This window comes from Cervus elaphus, chromosome 23, assembly GCF_910594005.1.
Source record: "Cervus elaphus chromosome 23, mCerEla1.1, whole genome shotgun sequence".
NCBI lineage: Eukaryota > Metazoa > Chordata > Mammalia > Artiodactyla > Cervidae > Cervus > Cervus elaphus.
In genome coordinates, this window is record NC_057837.1 from 74300210 (window position 1) to 74320707 (window position 20498).

General features: G+C 52.1%; 1 protein-coding gene across 2 annotated transcripts in view; it reads right to left on the reverse strand.

Moving 5' to 3' along the window:
- The window catches only part of CDH22 (cadherin 22), a 79598-nt gene extending 67683 nt beyond the window's left edge, over nt 1-11915 (reverse strand). For both annotated transcript variants that reach the window (XM_043884777.1, XM_043884778.1), the window contains exons 1-2: nt 11639-11915; nt 144-438 (exon numbers count right to left, since the gene is read on the reverse strand). In XM_043884777.1, coding sequence (XP_043740712.1) covers nt 144-438; nt 11639-11869 — 526 coding nt within the window. In that variant the 5' untranslated portion in view covers nt 11870-11915. The remainder of the gene's footprint in view (nt 1-143; nt 439-11638) is intronic.
- Between the last annotated feature and the right edge of the window lie 8583 nt (nt 11916-20498).

Consider the following 20498-nt stretch of genomic DNA (forward strand, 5'->3'; position numbering starts at 1 on the left):
GTGATTGTCCAGGACCGTGCCTGGGCGCCTGGGCTCACAGCTGTGCCCTGACTCCCCTCCCCCCAGCAGGCTCCCTCGCTCAACCCGGCTGCTCCCCTTCCCCTCTTGCTGGCTCATCCCACCCCCCGGAGCCCACCGCCCACCTGTGGGTGAGAGCTCGGCCACGCTGCCAATGTAGGGGCCGTGCAGGAAGCGGGGCTCGCTGTCGTTGATGTCCTGCACCTTGATGATGAACTCCGACTCGGGCTCCAGCAGGCGGTTGGTGGCACGGTCCCGCGCCTGAGCCCGCAATGTGTAGAAGGTCTTCTGTTCCCGGTCTAGGCGCTCCATGGCGTGGATGTCGCCCGTCAGCTCGTCGATCAGGAAGATGGTCCCAGCGCCCTCGCCCGAGATGGTGTACTTGATGGCCCCGTCACCCTCGTCTGAGTCCGAGTGGATCTGGGGAGGCAGGGAGGAAGGCAGAATGGAGGCCCGGGTGGGAGCTCCTTTTGGCGCCCCACTCCCCCACCAAGTCCCACTGGGGGCCTCTTCCTAAGCACATCTCTTCTTTGACATACTCATTCTTCAGTGAAGTCACTGAGGCTGGGGAAACCAAACGTCATCCCAGTCCCAGGCCTCACTGGTCTGGCATGTTCCACTAGCCCTCCATGGCTCTTCCTGCCCCAACCCTGCCCCTGTAATTGACCTTTCCCCCTGCGGCCAGAGATATCAGCCTCAGAGGCAGATCTGAACAGGTCCTCCTGTGCATGCAATCTTCTATGGCTCCCTATCACTCTTACAAAGAAGTCACAGCCACCTCCACACCTCTCTTCTTCTTTTAGTGTCCTGACTTATTTCTCTGTCTACTGAAAGTCTCCTCATCCTGCAAAGCTTGCCACATCTTGCAAGTTTAAATGCCACCTCTTCTCAAAAGCTTTTTTTTGGACCCACCCCCACCCCCACTCCCACTCCACCTCCAACTCTGCCATTCCGCTCCAAGATCTTTGCAAGACGTCAAGCCATCGTTATCACGTTCGCTGTAGCCATGCTTCTTAAATCTTAATGTGCATGCAAATCACCCAAGATCTTGGTAAAAAGCAGATTCTGACCCAGGGAGTTTGGAGTGGGGCCTCAGAATTTGCATTTTTAGCAAATTTCCAAGCTGCTGTCCATGACCCTCGCTGGAGTGACAGGTCTAGGGTCCCTAGGCTCCGAGCCCTCAGAAGTATCTTCTTACTTCTCTGGAGAGCAGCCTCAGGGCTTGGCATACGGTGGGGACAGGGATTGGAAGGACAGAGGGGAAAGGGGGATGCAAACTGGAGGAGCGCCTACCATGTGCCAGGCGGTGTGCTGAGCAATTTACATACTTATTTGGTGCACAGTTCTTTAAAAAGAAAATCACTATTAGAGTAGGTTTTGCTATCTTCACTTTGCAGATTTTTTTTTTTTTTCATTTTCCTACTGAGGACTAGAGAAATGGGATGAATTGCTCAAGGTCAGACCGCTGGAGGAACTGGCCTGGTCCACAGCCTGGGCTTTCTCACTCCATCCTCACGCCTCCTGGGAGGAGCCCATGGCAGAGGGAAGAAGCAGTACAGCTTGGTCCAGCCTTGGTGCCAGCATCACCTCCCTGTGAGTTCTCGCACAAGTCACTACCTCTCTGGGCCTCAGGTCCCTCCTCTGTAACATGCGGAGCATAACAGCACCTCCTCCTAGAGGAGCACGTCTGCGTGCTGAGTGGCTTCAGTTGTGTCCGACTCTGTGTGACCCCATGGACTGTAGCCCGCCAGGCTCCTCTGACCATGGGATTATCCCAGGCAAGAATACTGGAGTGGGTTGCCATTTCCTCCTCCAGGGGATCTTCCCAACTCAGGGATCGAACATATGTCTCTTACATCTCCTGCATCGGCAGAAGGGTTCTTTACCACTAGCACCACCTGGGGAGCCCAAATGGAGGGCTAATTGAGTCTAAAGTCCACATAAGGCCCTTAGCACTTGCCTGGCACCAGATGATGTTTACAATATGTAACAGCCAGCCTGGCACTGGCACTGCCTATGAAGTGGTACCACAGCAGAGCCCCTGCTGGCCCAGGTGGGAACACTTTGGATGCTGGATCACAGAGAGGTCCGAGGGGCGGAGGGAGCTGAGGGGAGTGAGGGGAAACAGACTATTTACCGCAGGTAGGGAGCCTCTTCACTATTTTAGCAACTGGTACAACTATACTGGTAGGTACTAGTTGAAAATCAGTCCTGCCTGAGACATAGTAAATGTCCCATAAATGGTAGCTATCATTATTATTATATTATTATTAAATGTTAGCTATATATAACTGGGATTTAATCCAGGCACTGCTAAGCTCCAGAGCCCAGGCTGTTTTCACTGCACCGAGATCTCCTGGGCAAGGAACCAGCAGAAAGACTGTTCTCCCACATAGAAACACCCAAGTCCTTATTCTACAACGTGCAAATCTCTCAGGCAGCTCTGAGCAGAAGAAAATGCATCCGAGGAAGTCAGTGACCTTGGGCGGCTCTCTGCTCCTCTCGAAGCTTCCTCCAAGATGAAGCATGAACAAGAGAAGATGTAAAGGCCCCTTTCAGGCCAGGACGCCATGTACCCCAGCCCACTCAGCAGGATAACAGGTGCCAATGAAGTCATCACGAAGAGGAATAAAAGCCCACCCCCTGCCACGCAGGAGGAGCCCGGGTATAAATTCTGCTGGTGGAACTTTGTGTCTGAAAGGTGGATTATAGAAGTGCCATTTGGAAGATTGAATGGCCCATAAACATTTTCATATTTCATTAGCCGATTAATGGGCATCTCTCTCTTTTTGGCGAGTCTGCTGATTCTCAGCAGAAATTGCGGGGAGTAAATGGAGGCGTCGGGTGGAACCTTTCCGGGTCCCCGTCCTGTTATAGATTGCCCCAATTAATGCCCGTCCTGGGCTCCACTGAGAAGCCTTCTTCCTGTCCAGTTACTGTTAATAGATTTCTCATAAGTGGCTGGATTGTAAAAACCTCATAACTCAGTTTAATACCCCCAATAAAATTATCTCAAGACATCAGCCCTGAATCATCGGCAGTGCTGGAGATGAGGAGACCTGTCTCTCTTGTTTGCTGTTTATGCTGTTCCTCCACCTCTGCCCGGAGGAGGTAGGGACCAGAGAGAGTGAATGGGTTCCCTTTGCAGATGACTTCACCCACTTCCCAGTCAGACCCGTTGCGGGTTTATTTAATCAGCACACACTCCCTCCCCGGAAGTCTGGTGGAATAGATGCCATTTGGAGGAATGCATAACAGCTGTAATCTTATTAGTCTTCATCACCACCCTAATAAGAATGAAATGTCGTTCTTAGTTCCATTTACCAGATGAGGAAACTGAGGAACACAGAGGGGAGGTCATTTGCTTGGTCACCCAGCTAAGTGCAGGAAGCCAATCTCCTGAACCCATCACTCACGCACGTTGTGATCACACCATCTGTTATTTTTATCCCTCTGGGTCTGTTTTTCCACCTGAGAAATTGGATCAAGCCTACCTGGCACAGATGCGGTGAAGACGAAACAGGAACATGACCTACACACTCTGTAGGGTTTCCCTAGAGGCTCAGTGGTAAAGAACCTGCCTACAAATGCAGGAGAAACAGGTTCAACCCCTGGGATGGGAAGATCCCCTGGGGAAGGAAATGGCGACCCACCCCAGTATCCTTGCCTGGGAAATCCCATGGAAAGATGGAGCCTGGTGGGCTACAGTTCATGGGGTGGTAAAAGAGTCTGATACGACTCAGCAACTAAACAATAACACACTCTGTAAGTGATTGTCTTCTTCCCTTTCCGTCTCCTGGGTCTCCATCACATCCCTGAAGCCCTTAACATTTTATCTCAGCCTCTGGCCAGGGATCACCTACCAGTGAGCAGTAGAAAGGAGGGAGTGAAACCTAGCGATGATGTCACTGCTATTCTTCCGTGAAGTGTGACAGAGAGCTCATGCTGGGGCCCAGGGACTGCTCTCTGGGGACAGCAGAGTTGGACAGAGCCGGTCAGCCTGCGGAGGAGCTAAGAGCTCAGAGCTGCAGATTCGGGCTGGGTCGGGGCTGCTTCCCACCCGTCACCCACTGCCTGGGTCCTGGTTCTGGAGTGGAGAGGGAGTGGACAGAGGATCCTGGAGGGCTAGAGTCCACAGGGTCACAGAGTCGCACACGACTGAAGTGACCTAGCACACACACACATGCCGCTCATTCTATCCCAGGATGATATTTCTCAAGAATCTCAGCTATGAGGCTGGAGGATGGGGCTTTTATTTACTGAGCACCTACTACATGCCAGATTGCAAGCCTCTGCAGAAGTCTAATTTAACATTGTGGCAGGACTTCCCTGGTAGTCTAAGTGGTTAAGAATCTGCCTGCCAAGGCAGGGGACATGGGTTTGATCCCTGGTCCAGGAAGATCCCACATGCCATGGAGCGACTACCATGGCCCACAACTACTGAGCCCATAATCTACAGCCAGTGAGTTGAAACTACTGAGCCCACATACCCTGGAGCCCATGCACCACAACAAGAGAAGCCACTGCAATGAGAAGCCCGCACACCCCATCTAGAGAGTAGCTGCCACTTGCCACAACTAGAGAAAGCCTGGCGCACAGAAAGCCTGTGATGACCGAGCACAGCCAAAAATAAATAAATTTAAAAGAAAACACTGTGGCCCATGTAAATGTCTCCCCATTATCCAGGAGAACAGACTGAGATGGTCCCAGGTCTGTCTGACTCCAAAGCACAAGTTGGTCCCTCTGCAGCCTTTGGAAACTGGCTAGTCCACTTACAGGGCTTCCCTGTAGCTCAGTTGGTAAAGAATCCACCTGCAATGCAGGAGACCCCCGGTTTGATTCCAGTGTCGGGAAGATCCGCCGGAGAAGGGGTAGGTTACCCACTCCAGTTTTCTTGGGCTTCCCTTGTGGCTCAGCTGGTAAAGAATCGACTGCAATGCAGGAGACCTGGATTCGATCCCTGGGTTGGGAAGATTCCCCTGGAAAAGGGAAAGGCCGAGCAGATCCCAACTGACCTTCTCGGTCAGGCACAACGGAGCGACTTTCACTTGACTTCACTTAGTCCACTTATAACATTTCTGGTTAAGGAAGAGAGAGAAAGGAAGAGGGGGTGGGCTGGAAGGCAGTCATGGGGCTGCATGGCTTCGACAGAGGCCTGTACCACCCTGTACCCGCAGGCCATGGTCATTGGTGGCCTTTTCAATCTGAGCCTCTATCTCATCATTTGGAAAAGGACTTCAAAATCAGAAGAGGTGATGGGCTTTGGATACAGGAAGAGCCAGGTGCCAGCGTCTGCTCTGTCACCCACTTGTTGCCTGGCCCTGAGTGAGAGGCTACCTTCCTCCAAGCCTCGGTTTTCTCAACAGTAAATGAGACTGACAGGGCTTCCCCAGAGTCTAAAGATGCACTAGACAACATGTGGGAGCTCCGGGCACTTACTAAGTGCTCACTGAAGACAAGTTGCCTTTCCTCTTCTGGCACCTGGCCTCAAGAGAGACTGAGGGTCAACGAGTGCATCCATTCCCCCATCTCCTGACGTAATAGCCATAGGCTCAAATCCTGACCCACTGGAGACATGGGGGCCATTATGCAACATTTTCTTGTCTTTTACTTATTTTTTAAGTATTTGTTTATTATTGTAAGTATTATTACTATATTACACTAATTATATTATTATAAGTACTATATTATTATAAGTATTATTTTATTTTATTATAAGTATTATTTTATTATTCTTATTTTATTTATTTTTATTTTCTGACCCTGCCACGTGGTATGTGGGATCTTAGTTCCCTGACCAGGGATCGAACCTGCGTCGCCTGCATTGTAAGTGTGCTGTCTCAACCACTGGACCACCAGGGAAATCCATCTTCTTGCCTTTTAGACTCAGCTCATTTCCTCCTGCAGGCAGCCCTCCCAGAGGCCCTCCCATTTGCCCTCCTTCATGCACACTCCCCTCTGCTCCACATTCGCCTATAACACCTCTGTATGGCAGTCTGTCTCCCCACTTCTCATGGGATTCAGGGGCAGGGACTAACTTTGATTCATCTTTGTCTGAATTCCCCATGCCAGGCACACAATAGGTGTCCTGACAACGTATGCAGAGAAAATACAGGGGGAGTGGGAGAGGTGAGTGTGTGTGTGTGTGTGAGAGAGAGAGAGAGCAAGTGTGTATTTGAGATGGTGAACTCAGATCAAGCATATGGCTGTTCATTTCCATTTCCCCTGTACCTAGGTTAGGCCACAGCACCAAACATTGAATACATTAGTGAAATATACAACTGTCATTGTGTGTGTGTGCTAAGTCGCTTCAGTTGTGCCCGACTCTTTGCTATCCCATGGACTGTAGCCTGCCAGGCTCCTCTGTCCATGGGATTCTCCAGGCAAGAATACTGGAGTGGGGTGCCATGCCTTCCTCCAGGGGACTTCTCCAACCCAGGGATTGAACCCATATCTCTTATGTCTCCTGTATTGGCAGGAGGGTTCTTCACCACTAGCGCTTACCTGGGAAGCCCTGCAACTGTCACTAGAATTTTGCAACTGTCTTCCAGGATTTCTGGAGGATCCAGTCACTCTGTTCAATCCCAGGTACCCGTGAGCTAGACTAGGAAGGACAATCACTAGGCACACTTTTAGACCCTCTACTGTTACCTCCTTGATATTGCATAATGATCTTGTGGCTCAGAGTTCATCCTCTCCCCATTGTACAGATTGGCAAACTGAGGCTCACAGAGGGAACACATCCTACCTAAAGCCACACAGCTAACAAGAGGCAGCCCAAGGCCTGTCTGCCTCCACATCCTGGGCTCTTTTCACTGCAGCTCTTGGAGACAGCCCCGCAGGGGATTCCCCCTCCCTAAGCCCCAGCCCAGGATCATAAACAACTTGAAAAACACCAGAGTGATGGCTTCTCATCCTGGGGTGGGGGGGGGGGAATGCTGAAAAATGGGATTTACGAGGCCATTAATTACTTCCTCCTAATTAAATCAAAATTAAATGCGAGCAGAGGTACGTTTTCCTTATTAAAGACAATTAAACGGACAGTGCGGCTACGCAAATAAAACGAGTCCAGGATTTAAACGGAAAGCAAATCAAATAAAAAGCGTCCCCCAGAATGAGGGATCTGTTCATGCCTGTGCTACTCGTAAACCAGGAGTTCATCAATTTTCTTTAAATATTAGCAACTTAATTAAATCTGCTCTCCTCCCCACTTTAATCCTGCCGTATATCTAAAATAGATCTCACCGCCCACAGGAGTTGGTCATAAGTGCTGACCCCATAATTCTCTTTAAAAAAAAAAAAAGAAGAAGAATTAAAAATCCTACGAAACCCACATCCAGCTGACAGAAGCCTCAGGGGAAATTACAGTTCGGAAAAGGGATTAGTCAAAGTACCCAGATTGTATGGAAATGTTGGGAGGCCACTCTGAGGGTGGGAGTTGTGAGAAGGCGTAGGGAAGAGGCAGCCCCCAAGCTGTTGGGGGGAGTGGGGGTGGGGGGGCAGGACAGCAGAGGGAATTGTTGGTGTGGGGCCCTGGTGACAACCACAGGGCCCAGTGGTTCCTGCAGGTGCCGACAGGAGCCTGGCGGTGAGTGATGGAGGAGGCGGCTGTAAAATAGGTTACCGTTGGGCGCCTGGGGTTCACTCCACGGATGGTGCTGTTGCTAAGCTACCTTTGGAATTCGACAAGGACGGATGCTCCCAGCGGCTCCCTGGGGTGGGGACCGGGAAGCAGTGAATTAACTGAAACTGTGGAGAAGTCCTTTCTCCCTGATGAGCGAGAGCACGTGGTATGAAGGTGTGTGTATGTGTGCGTGCATACACAACCACTTGTACAAATGTGGGACTTGGCTGGAAGGGGAACAGGTGGTTTTCAAGAGGACGAGCTCATCTTCCCAGGGTCAGGGGTGGGCTGACGACCACCTCCCCCTACCTTGTGGTGAGAAACTAGCACATCAGGTTGCAAAGAAGGCTTTCGGGATTTGGGGCTGGGGTTCATAATACCGGTGTATACTCAAGGCAGTGGGAAAGTCAGGCAAGATCCATCATAATAGAAGCTAATACTTACTGGGCACATAGAACATGCTCTCTAGGTTCTTGGTATATGCTAACTCATTGAATCCTCACTGCAACTCTTTGAGAAGGTGCCAGGTACAGCCTCACTCAGCAGATGAGGAAACTTAGGCAGAGAGAGGTTAAATAATATGCCAAGGTCAGAAAAGGAATCAGCAGCAGAACTGGGATTTGAGCCCTGGCAGTCTGGCTCCAGTTGAACAGCAAAGTGAATCAGTTATACATGTACGTAATATACATAGACGTATACATACATCTCTGAACCACACACTATACCACCTTTCACAAGAAAGGGTGCTTTGGGCCCATGTTTGCAAAGAGATGGAAACTTCTCTCTTCTCCCTGCAAAGAGTGCTTTTCTGGAGGTGGCCTTGAGAGTGAGGGAGGAGGGGCTCTGGGTGAAGATGATGGAGGGGGAAGATAACGTAGTCATGACTGCAGTGGGGATGCTGGGAGAGGCTGCTGTGAGAAGGACCCCCGGGGCTGGGCACAGTACGGGGCTCATAGAGGGTGTTTAATACAGTACTACTATGCAGCACAGGGAACTCTATTCAGTGCTCTGTGATGACTTATATGGGAAGAGAATCTAAAAAAGAGTGGGCAGATGTATAACTGATTCACTTTGCTGAACACCTGAAACTATCACAACACTGTAAATCAACTATACACCGATAAAAGTTTAAAACAAAGATTGCATTGGAGGAATTCCCTGGTGGCCCAGTGGTTAAGACTCCATGCTGCCACGGCAGGGGGTGTGGGTTTGATCCCCGGTCAGGGAACTAAGATCACATATGCCCCATGGCCAAAAAGTTAAAATAAATAAATAGGGTCAAGATATTACCAAAAAAAAAAAACTATTAAAAAATTGCACTGGGGCCAGACCTGGTGTCAGCAGAACCTCACCTCTTGGGGTTGGTTCTACCACCATGTTGGACTCACTCCATCTCTGCTGATCAAAAGTCCCTGGAAAGCTGACTGGCTTTGGCATGATACTCTTCTGGCCTCAGTTTCCCCTTACCAGGAAGGCAGGTACTAGTATGCCCCCCATCACCTAGAGACAGTGGTTCAACGAGACAAGGGTGGTGTTTGACTCATAACAATAATTGCTAGGTGGATGCAGATGGGAAATGGTGAATGAATCAGCAGCTGGTTTCTCTCATCTGCTCGGGATGTGGGTGGCTGAGGAGACCTTCTCAGAGCCCCAGCTGGCAGGCAGACAACATGGCCGAGGTGCCTGAGACCACCGTAGCTGACAATCAGGTAGACGTGTCAGTCACTCTCTGAGTTTCTGGACTTTTCCTGGACCCAAATCTCTCTCCCAAGCTTGGAGGTCTTGTAGAGGTTTGGAGAATCAGCACACGGGTTTCAATCCTTGCTAAGCCACTTGCTCACTCTATGCCTGCCTGCTCTGCACCTTGAGTCCGTTGCCTACAAAATGGAATGATTTCTACCTTGCAGTTTAAGAGTTAAATGCTTCATATGGGAATAATGAGAAAACAACAATAAACAACTAGGGACTTCCCTGGTGGTCCAGCGGTTAAGAATCTGCCTTGGATCAAGCATATGGCTGTTCATTTCCATTTCCCCTGTACCTAGGTTAGGCCACAGCACCAAACATTCAATTATGAGTAATGAAATATACAACAGTCATTGCGTGTGTGCATGCTAAGTCACTTCAGTTGTGCCCGACTCTTTGCGATCCCATGGACTGTAACCAGCCAGGCTCCTCTCTCCATGGGATTCTCCAGGCAAGAATACTGGAGTGGGTTGCCACGTCCTTCTCCAGGGGATCTTCCTGGCCCAGGGATCAAACCCACATCTCTTTCGTCTCCTGCATTGGCAGGTGGGTTCTTTACCACAGTGCCACCTGGGAAGCCCACTTCACTCATGTACTATAAACATCTCAACTGTTGACAAGACTCTAAATAAGCCAGGTTCCGTCAGGACATCAAGTCTTTTTATAGGCTATGCCCTCTTCCCATCAGCCCAAACTCCTACTCATATATTAAAACCTAGCTCAGGCATTTAGAAAACACTTCCACAAAGCCAGCCAACAGATACCACTTAATGAAAACCTACTCAGTGCCAGGCGCTGACCTGTGAAGCTTTTTCTGCACCAGGGTGTCTCTGCCTCTACACCATCACACCCATGAGGGGCTTAGGGATTAAAGGGACGAACGAAAGTCCTTCTCAGTTCCATATACTCTTAAGGCATAGACCTTCAGTCACATTAACCAACACTTCCTCAGTTTGAGAAACTAGCTTTCATTCATTCATTCATTCGATGAACAATTTGTGAGCAACGTCTGTGCGAGGTGCTATGGATTTTATGCTGAGCAAAACAAACACAAGCTAATAGGAAAGACATGCATTAATTGCATAATCAAACAAAAACACATACATAATGAAGTGTTATGAAGGAAAGATATGGGGACCTCAAGGGCCACATGCAGGGGGATCCATCCCAGATGGGTGTTATCAGGGATGGCTTCTCTGAGGAAGTGGCATTTCAGTGGAGACCTGAATATGAGATAAAGTCAGCAACAGAAGGAGCAGGATGGGGACTTCCCTGGTGGTCCAGTGGTTGGGAGTCTGCCTGCCAACGCAGGGGACATGGGTTTGATCCCTGGTCCAGGAGGATCCCACCTGCTGCGGGGCAACTGGGCCTGTGTGCCATAGCTATTGAGCCTGTGCTCTAGAGCCCAGGAGCTGCAACTACTGAAGCCCGTGCACGCTAGAGTGCGCTTCACAACCAGAGAAACCACCGCAACTTGAGAGTAGCCCCCACTCTGCAACTAGAGAAAACCCATGCACAGCAAGGAAGACCCAATGCAGTCAAAAATATAAATAAAAAGAAGGAGCAGGATGGAGCAGTTAGGGGAGGCAAGCAATTGAGGTAGGTAAGGGGGTGTGGGGCTAGCAGAAGCCTGTGGGGGCAGCAGAGGGACCAGGGAAAGGTATCAGAAGGGTGTTGTGGCCCAAAACTCGGAGTGTGGCAGGAGATGAGGTTGGAGAAGCAGGATCTTTGCAAGCAGTGGGGCAGAATTTGAACTTGACCCCAAGTGCATGGGAAGCTATGGAAGAATTTTGAGCATAGCAGGGAGTCTGTGTGTGACATGATCAGATATGCAAACTCCTTTCTACATTCTGGAAACCTGCTCCAGTATTCTTGCCTGGAGAATCCCATGGACAGAGGAGCCTGGCTGGCTACAGTCCATGGGGTCGCAAAGAGTCGGACACAGCTGAAGAGACTTGGCATAGCATGGCATTCTGCACTCCAGCTGGGTCCAGCTACAAGACGGACTGACTTTGCGCCCTACTAGTCCTCTCTGCTCTAAGATGCGAGAGCAAGAGGGTCCAGAGAAGGATGCAGGGCAGGGATGCGAGCAGAGTGAGGATCCTGTGGTCCGCCCGCGCCATCGGGGCAGCTGGGAGGAGGCAGAAGGGGTTTGGGAGGGCATGGGAGGGAACTGGGATCCCTCGAGTCTGCCGGCGGGTGTCTCTGGGGTCCTAGGAGTAGGACGGCGGGTGCTGGGTCCCACTTTACCTTGCCCACGTACAGGGGCTCGGTGCCCGTGTACTCCTCCACCACGAAGAACTGGTTCCACACCCAGCCGCGCTTCACGCGGCCGGCGCCGGGCGCGCCGTCCTGCACCGACGGCGCAGGCGAGCCCGCCGCCCACAGGGCTCCCAGCAGCAGCAGCAGCAGCGCGGGCGACAGCGCGGGCGACAGCGCGGCTCCCGCCCGGAGCCCCCGGCCTTCAGGCCGCGGCCTCATGCTTGGCCTGCGAGGGGCCCGGGCCCAGGAGCATGGACGGGAGGCACCAGGGTGTCGCCGCTCGGGGGCCAGGACGGAGCGGCGCCGCGGTCACATGGTGGCTCAGCGCGGCCGCCGGGGCGCCGCCCCCGACGGGGCACCCGGACAGGCCCGCGGCCCTGATCGCCGCCCAGCCGCGGGGGCGCCCGGCTGGAGGGGGAGCGGGCGCGACCGCACCCGGGGCATGGACGGCCCCCCAGGTCCCCGCCTGCGCCCCCCTGGCGCCGGCGCGGCCGGGTCACCAGGCAGCGCCTCGGCTGCTCCGGAGTCTGGGATGCGCCATGGTTCCTGCGCGAAGGGGTGCTGGCCGGGGCCGGGCTGGTCCTTCTGGAACTAGGGGCCGTCCCGCCCAGGAGCCTGTGAGAGAAACAAGAAGACATCAGAGGAGGCGCTCTGCGGGGTCGGGGCGGATTGGGTCTATCTTTTTGTCCTTTTAGGTACCAGTTAAACACCTCCTGTGTGCCTGGCACCGTGCAGGCTGGGACAAAGAGGAAAGAGTAGTCCCAGCCTTCTTGGGCCCACGGTCTAGCAGTCCTGCCCCTCCCCGCTCCCTCCGCTAGCCCCGCGTGCTTCCTTTGAACACCCACCGCTCACCTCTCCTCCCCCAGCATCCCTTTTCCTCAGCCCCCCAGGTCCAGCCCCTTCTTAGTGGTCCTGGGCCACCCTACGTTCCCACAGGGACAGGGACCCCTTGAGTTGCTTTTCCTGCTCGCCCCGCCCTCACAATCTCTGTAGCCCAGCCCCCCTGCCCCCATAACCCCCGACCGAGAGGAAGCCAACCCTTCTAGAAACACTGGAGAGCTCCCAGGACCCAGCTTCCTGGGTGCACAGAGTCCAGCCTGCCACCCCACCACCCCTCTGGCCCTCCCGCGGCAGCACAGAGGAGTCATTCCATCCAAAGCAAGAGCCTGGGGAACGCCCTCTGACTTCAGGGAGTCCCTCCGCACCCCCCTTTCAGGAGTGGGGCAACTGAGTCCCAGAGGGCCTTGCTTGGAGGCATCCTCTGTGGCTTTGGCAGGGTCACACCCCCTCTGTGCTTGCCTTTGGTGTCTCCACCTGCCCCCTCTCTCCCCCCCAGAAAACCTTCTTTTCCTGGAGACTGAGAGACACTCCCCCCACTACCCCCGACCAGCACTGCCTCCCCAGATCAATCCATCTCTCCTTCCCTCCATGCCCGCCCCCCGCCCCCCCCCCCCCCAATCAGATCCTGCTTTCAGCCAGAAAGGATCTGAGGGACTAACTCCTACTCAAGCCATAATGATGAATAATGGCTTCGTGTGGGTGTTTACAGGGGACAGCAAAGCTGCTTCCATGGAGGAGTTTCGGCCTGAGAAGCCTGAGCAGAGGTGAATCCCCAAGTTCCCTGCCCCCTCCCAGCCCAGTTCAATTCAACCACTTCATTTCGTCTGAGCTTCTGCTCTGGTCCAGGTTTGGGCTGGATGTTAAGACAAAGATGAAATAAGCTCACAGTTTAGTGGGGTGGGAGACAAGACTCCCAGTAATGACTTAAATGCTGGGTGGCATGTAATCAGGGCTAGAAAAGGGGGTGCTACCTGACACCTGTCTGGAAGGCACAGGTGTATGGAAGGATATCAGGGCTGTTGCTTGGAGGAGGGGGGCATCTGACTGGGTAAGAAGAAAGGGATGGGCATTCTGGTAGCTGAGTGTGCAGCCAGGCTGGGCGTGATCTGGCTAGTTTGGAGAGGCAGGTTGGAAACCATGAGGTGTGTGGAGCTAAGCAGAGAATCTGCAAAAGTGCCTGGCCCCAGCCAGGTCCTCCTGCGGACAAAGGAAGTGGCTGGAATTTGGTGTGGGGGGGGGGGGGGGGCGGCAGAAGACATGGGCCTCATGTGACCCAGGACCCCAGTGGGCAATTCTCTTACGTTTTTAGGGGTCCCCAACCTCTGGGATCTAATGTCTGATGATCTGAGGAGGAGCTGATGTAATAATCATAGAAATAAAGTGCACAATAAATGCAATGTGCTCGAATCATCCTGAAACCATCTCCCCCACCCCCGGTTCATGGAAAATTTGTCTTCCCTGAAACTGGTCCCCGGTGCCAAAAGTTGGGGGCCTGCTGCAGTTTAACTCGCTAAGTCACATGAGTCAACAGCTGTGAAAGTGGGCGTCTTATACCCATTTCACAGATGCTCAACGCCCCAGTGCTCTTTCCCCATCTCAGCTCCAGAATTTCTTTATGGAAGGGGTTCTGGGGGAGGGAGTCATCTGCTGGGAGGTAGGGGCAGTAGTGAGGGGGTCAAAACTGCATTTTGGGGCAGTGAAAATGGGAAAACCCTCACAGTCCATAAGGAGGAATGGAAGGGAGGCATCCTGAGCCAGCCCTCTTTCCCTTTAGGACCCACCCTGAACTGATGGGCATCAGGAGGACCTGGGACCCTGATGAGAGCATCCCCAGGACCCCATCCCACCCCCTCCTCACCCCACTCTGGGGGGTCTAGGCTTGAAGATGTTGGCAGACCCCTCCCCACCCGGGTGGTCCCTGAGCTGTGCTGCTGCCTCTGGGCATCCAGCGTCGATTCCCCATGTCATGGCCAGGGCTGGTCCTAATGAGACTGGAGTTATGGGTGAGGAGGAGGCGCCGCTCCGAGGCCTTCATTTCCTGGAGCTTATGACTTCCCTGCGCGCGGCAGGAACTGGTCCCCTGACTCCATCAGGCAGTTTCAGGGCTCATCACAGCCCTGCAGGGATGCAAAGGGGAGGGGCTGGTGGGAGGGAGGGTTTGGGGAAGTGGGGACCATCTCCAGGAGGGCTGTGGGGGGTGCAGGAAGTGGGAACAAGGGGTGATCCCTCAGTGTTTGCAAGCACCCCACTGTGGCTCTTTCTCCTTCCCCCATCCCCCTCTCTTCTTTATGTCTTTCTTTATAACACCTTTTACAAGACGGGGACACACTAAGATTCAATCATTCATCCATTCATTAAACATTAGTGTCCGCTACAAGTGGGGAGACAGAAATGCATTTCATTTATTCATTCAACACACTTTAAAGATCATCTCTTTGTGTAAGACAGCAAGATGCAATCAGCTCCTCAGCAATGTGACAGGAGAGAGGTGCATTTCTTCTGGTTATTCATAGACTCTTTCTACAAATATTTACCCATGCCTCCTTGATTCCAGTTCCTGCGCTAGGCACTGGGGACAAAGTAATAAAATAAAGTCCCAGCTCTCATGGAGCTGACCTTCTGGTAACAAAGGAATAAAATCTACAATGCAATTCCAGGGAGTGGTAAGTATTAAGAAGGAATATAAAGCAGGAAAGAGGAAGGAAGAGGACGATGAAAGAGTTAGGGTGTGTGTTATTATAGACAAGGTATCAGGGAGGACCTCTCAGAGGAGGTGACATTTGGCTGATCTGGAGGAATGAGACAGAGCTGGGGACAGCATGGTTTGATGGAGCAGTATGTACAAAAGTCCAGAGGCTGGGAGAAGCTGAGGAAGAGGGGGGAGGCCACTGTGGTTGGCACAGAGCAGTACAGATGAAGATGAAGGAGAGAGGGGTACAGGCCACGCTGGGCAGGACTGGAGGAAGAGAAGCAGTGTCCATTTAATTCTGAGCGTGCAGAGAAAGGCTTGGAGGGACTTTATGCAGTAAAAAACCATGGTAAAACGAAATGGTACACGGCCATAAGGGACTTTCATGATGCAAGCCCGTCAACGTTGGAGGGCCAGGCCTAGTGAATCGCGGAGTAGGGACAGCATCGCAGAGAAGGTGGCAGTTGGAGTTGAGGCACAGGAAGGATTGGGGCGGGTGGCGTTTGGGGTGCTGGGGAGGAGAGAGTGCACTCTATGGAAGGGCTGCAGAGGCCTACGGTCAGATCCCACTTTAGAAAGGGGCGGAGTCCAAGAGTGTGGTCCAAATTTGCACAGGATGCCTGATGATGGGGTGGGGCCTCGAACCCAGGACTTGGATTCCCCTTGGCAGAGGGCACCTTTAAGGAGGATGGGAAAAGATGCCCCTCTGAGTGGATCAGCCCTAGGCGAGGAGGCACGCTTGGCAGGACAAGAGTGGCCGCCTCTCAGCCCCCACCTGCCCCAGGCCAGGCGCCCTTGTACGTGCTGATCCTGCACTGTTGTTTGAGGGGCAAGGTCCTCACGACCCCATCTCTCCCTCCCTCCCTGGGCCTTCATACCTCGGCCCACCAGGTCCGCCTTCGGGCGTGTTGGCCAGCTGCCCTGGCCGCCAGCCGACTCTACCACGGCTACTGCAGACACTCCAGCCTGTTCCCTCCCTTCCTTCCTTTCTCTCCTGTTCCAGCTGCTTGTCCTGAGTGGGTGTCAACTACAGGGCCCTGTCCTGGCATTCCGAGTCCTTCAGGGGAGACAGCTGTAGTGCCGTGGGGTCACGTTTGGCTCCACCGGGCCTCCTGGTGAGATCTTGGGCGTGTTGGTGGCCTTCTCTGGGCCAAACGTCTCATCCTACTGTGCAGTTGTTGAATCCCATGTTGAATCCCATGAAAAGTTGAGCCCCAGCCTGGCTCAGTTAGTGTTGGCTTCACCCAGCCCGCTTGTCAGCCTCACCCCCTGTAATCCTTGTGCTCTCCGGCTCTGGAGTAAATGGATGTGGTTCCTACATGCCTGTGGACATGGGTCTGCAGTCTTGCGTGCTAGCCTATGTGGGTGTGTCTATCTGGTGCATACTGGTTCATTCTTCAGATGTTTGTGAGTTTCCACCCATGCTGTTCTCGGCACAATGAAAAGAAAGAGTCCTTGCCCTTGCACCTCTAGTGGGGGTCAGAAAATAAACAAACAACATGTCAGAAGCTGGTAAGCGCCATGGAGAAAAACAAAACTGGGGCCCAGAAAGTGTTGAGGGTGGGGATTTTCTCTCTCTCTCTCTCAATCATGTATTATAAGTAATAGTTTATACGTGGTGGTCAGGGAAGGCCCCGCAATGGCGATGACATTGGAAGAGAGCTCTGAAGTGAGCGAAGAAGAGAGCTGTGCGCATGGGTAGAAGAAGAGCATTCCAGGCTAAGGGGACAGCAGTGCAAAGGTCCTGAGGTCAGGGCGTGTGTGGTGTGCAGGAGGAACAGCAAGGAGCCCAGTGTTGCTGAACTGCAGTGAGTGCAGAGGAGCAGCAGGAGATGAAGCCAGTGAGATGAGCTTGGTTGGCATCAGAGTCTATAGGGTCTCCTTTGGGTATTTCTGTGAGTGAGATGGGACCCAATAGGAGGGTTTGAGCAGAGGAAAGACCCAATCTGACCTGTGTTTTAAAAGATCCCTCTGGCTGGTGGATTCAAAACAGAGGGAAGTGGGATAAGGGAGGGGGGTGGCGAGGGAGCTATTTCAATAATCCATCTGAGGAGTAAACATGGCTTGGACCAAGTGGGAGCAGAGGAAGTACTGAGAAATAAGGCTCCTCCTGCAGGTATCTCCCCCACAAGATACGTTGGTGGGTCAGAAATGGCGTGGAGGAAAGGGAGGAACTGAGCATGACCACACCTGCAGCCTAGGCAACAGAAATGATGGGGTGCCCTTTCACAGAGCTGCAGACAGGCCTGAGCAGAGCAAACCTGGGGAGGCGACCAGGGACTCATTTGGACATATTATAATCAAGTCCCGGATGTGTTACGTTCACTGCCTACTGGATACCCAGCGGAGACATCAAGCAGGTGACTAGCACTTACAGATAGGAGTTCAGAGGCGAGGTCCTGCCTGCAGGTATAATTGTGGGAATTTGGATGGTATTCAGAGCTGAGGCTGCGTGAGCTTGTGAAGGAGTGAATGTAGATGGAGAAGAGGCCCAACATCTCAGCACGTAGAGGCTGGGGAGATGAGGAAATAGCAAAGGAGCCTGAGAGAGAGGGGAGAGAGGGGAAGGGAGGCGAGGAGAGAGGGGAGGTATCCTGGAAACCAGTAGAAAAAGGAGGGAGGAGGCATTAACTGGTGACCCTCTGTCCACCTTTGCCTGCGACAGTTCCACTTTACATCTGCTGTCCTGGCATAACTATGAATAGTGTCTTACCCCCTTTTACTCTCAGCTTGGATGATAAATTGTATGGTCATCCTACTGCTAGGTCAAGTCAGATGTGGACTTTGAATTGACCATTGGATTTAGCAACACAGAGGTCATTGGTGGCCTTGACAAAAGCTATTTTGGTCGAATGGTGGGTGTGCTGGTGCTACTGGAGTGGGTTCAGGAGAGGCTGGGAAGAGAATATGTGCAGACATGTGTGAGTGGGTGGCAGCCCCCCTAGGGATTTTTGAAGGTCCGTTTTGCCTGCTCCCCCAGCTCCCGCCCCCTACCTCAGCAGTCTGGCTGGGTTTTATGATGTGTAAACAGAGTGATGGGAAATATAAAAGATGGGCTGGCTGCTAAAAACGAATTCATTTCCCCAACCTTCTTTCTTGTTTCAATTTTGTTTTAATATCCACCCTCCCACAGCTGGGCCATGTGCGGGGCTCCTCCCCTCTGAACAGTGATTAGTCTAAGCCAGTAAGAGCCATTCTCCCTTCTCCACCAGTGACTGGTCTAGAAAGTATCATATGCACAATTCTGGCCAATGAAGTATAACTCCTGGAGAGCTTCTGGATATATATTTTCTTAGTCTTTAAAAAGAGGTGTCTTGAGGAGAAACTTTTTGTTTCCTGCACATATGAGGTGATGACCAGAGCGCTAGCAGACATTTTGGGACAATGAGGCCAAAGGGCCCTACTAAAAATGATGGAAAAGTCTGTATCCTTGATGATGATGTTGAACCACCAAATATATATCCATTCTGGGCTTTCATGATCCAGTTCTGGCCCCTACTTCCTCCAGACTCTCCTTTTCTTTTTTCCTCTGAACCCCTTCAGACCTTTCTGGCTGGGTCTTCCTCTGAGGTTTGGTGTCAGCTGTGATGACAAGCTTCTGAAGAGCAGAGATCATGCCTATTCCTTCTTCCACCCCTCCCTGCTCCCTCCTACACACACCTGACAGAGCCAAACAAGGAGTTGGGGCCTGGGAGGGACTCAGGAGAGTTTTGCCTCAGATAGGTTTTGGGAGCTGCTCAGGCAATATGTCTTTCCCTTTGACTGAGGAGCTGCCAGCCTCACTGATTTGTTGTGGCCCCGTCTGTCCTGTGGGCATCCCAGCAACTGTCCACAATGTATACTTTAGAATCTGGGCTGAGTGACCAGCATGTCCTTTCTTGATTTTTCAGTGCCCTAGTACCGTTGCTGCCAAGGCTGCAGCGCTGCAAATTTAGTGGCTCCAGACCTCCTTTGTCATCTGGCTGTCTCCTTGGGGACAGAGGAAGGGATTCCTATCCAACCCATCCCACAGTTGTGTTTCAGCCTCTCACTCTGCCAAGACTAAGAAGGGGGCAGGGCTCTGTGACCCCACAGGCAGGACAAAGGACGGGGGGCTTCATCATGTAGCCTGGGGCTCCTCACCTGTGCCTCCTCGCCCAAACTTCTGATAATCTTCCTAGCCCCAATCTCTGGGACAGAATTTAACAATCAGGGGACCTGAGGTCCCTGTCATGAGGTCCAAAGTCAGAACAGAATTTGAGTCCCAGTTCCATTGCTTTACTGTATGTATGTATGATCTTGGTAATGTTCTCCTTTTCTCTAGCATCTTAGTAAATGGATATAACAGTGCTTACCTCCTAAAGTCAGTGTAAGGAATAAATGAGATGATACAAGTGAAGCGATCCACAGTGTTTGGCAATAAATGCAAGCTAATGTAATGATAATGGCTATTGTTATTATTATTTCTGGTCACTTGAAAAACACCAGTGGAGGGACTTCCCTGGCAGTCCAGTGCTTAAGACTTCTCGCTTCCAATGCAGGGGGCATGGGTTTGATCCCTGGTCGGGGAACTAAGATCCACATGCCATGGGGTGAGGCCAAAAAAAAAAAAAACTATAAAATTACTAATTAGCCTCCAATTAAAATTAATTAATTAAAAAAATTTAAAAGTAAAATAAAATTACTAATGGACTCCTACTGTGTACAAAAGTATCCTGACCAGGTGAAAGGGGCTCATAGATATTTGTCCACTCAGTTATTCATTTATTCATTTGTTCATTTATTTAACAACTGCTAGAAGCCCATGAATGCACCTCATTCTAAGAAGAGTGAAGTCTTGTACCAGGTTGTGGTGCTTATTCTGGCTCCAGGGCTGTTGCCCTGGAGGGGATGTGTGATGCAGGAAGAGGCAGTTCATTCATTTTCTCATCCATTCATTCCCTCTCTCTGCCCCACCCTGGCTTGACATGTATATGTCCTCTTTCCATGCCCACCTGGCTCCCAGGTCTGCCAGTGGGAACTGTGCCTGGCAGCCTGGCTCCTGTCTGCCCTGTCCGAGTCCTGAGGGCTCCGTGCCCGCTGGATCCTGTGCCCAGAGCGCTCTGTGCTTGGCTGCTGCCTTCCCCTGGGGGAGAAATGATCCCTCCCAGCTCAGTACTGTCCCTCCGGGCCAGAATGGACCCCAGAGTAATGTAGGAACTGTTGAGATGTGGAGCGGTATGGGGTAGAGTCACCTTGTGTCTGCCCGTTCCCACCCCCCTGCTCCATGGAAGGCACAGCGGAGTCACAACCGAGACAGCAGACCAGTTACTGCCTCAGCCCTGCCTTGACGCGCGTGAG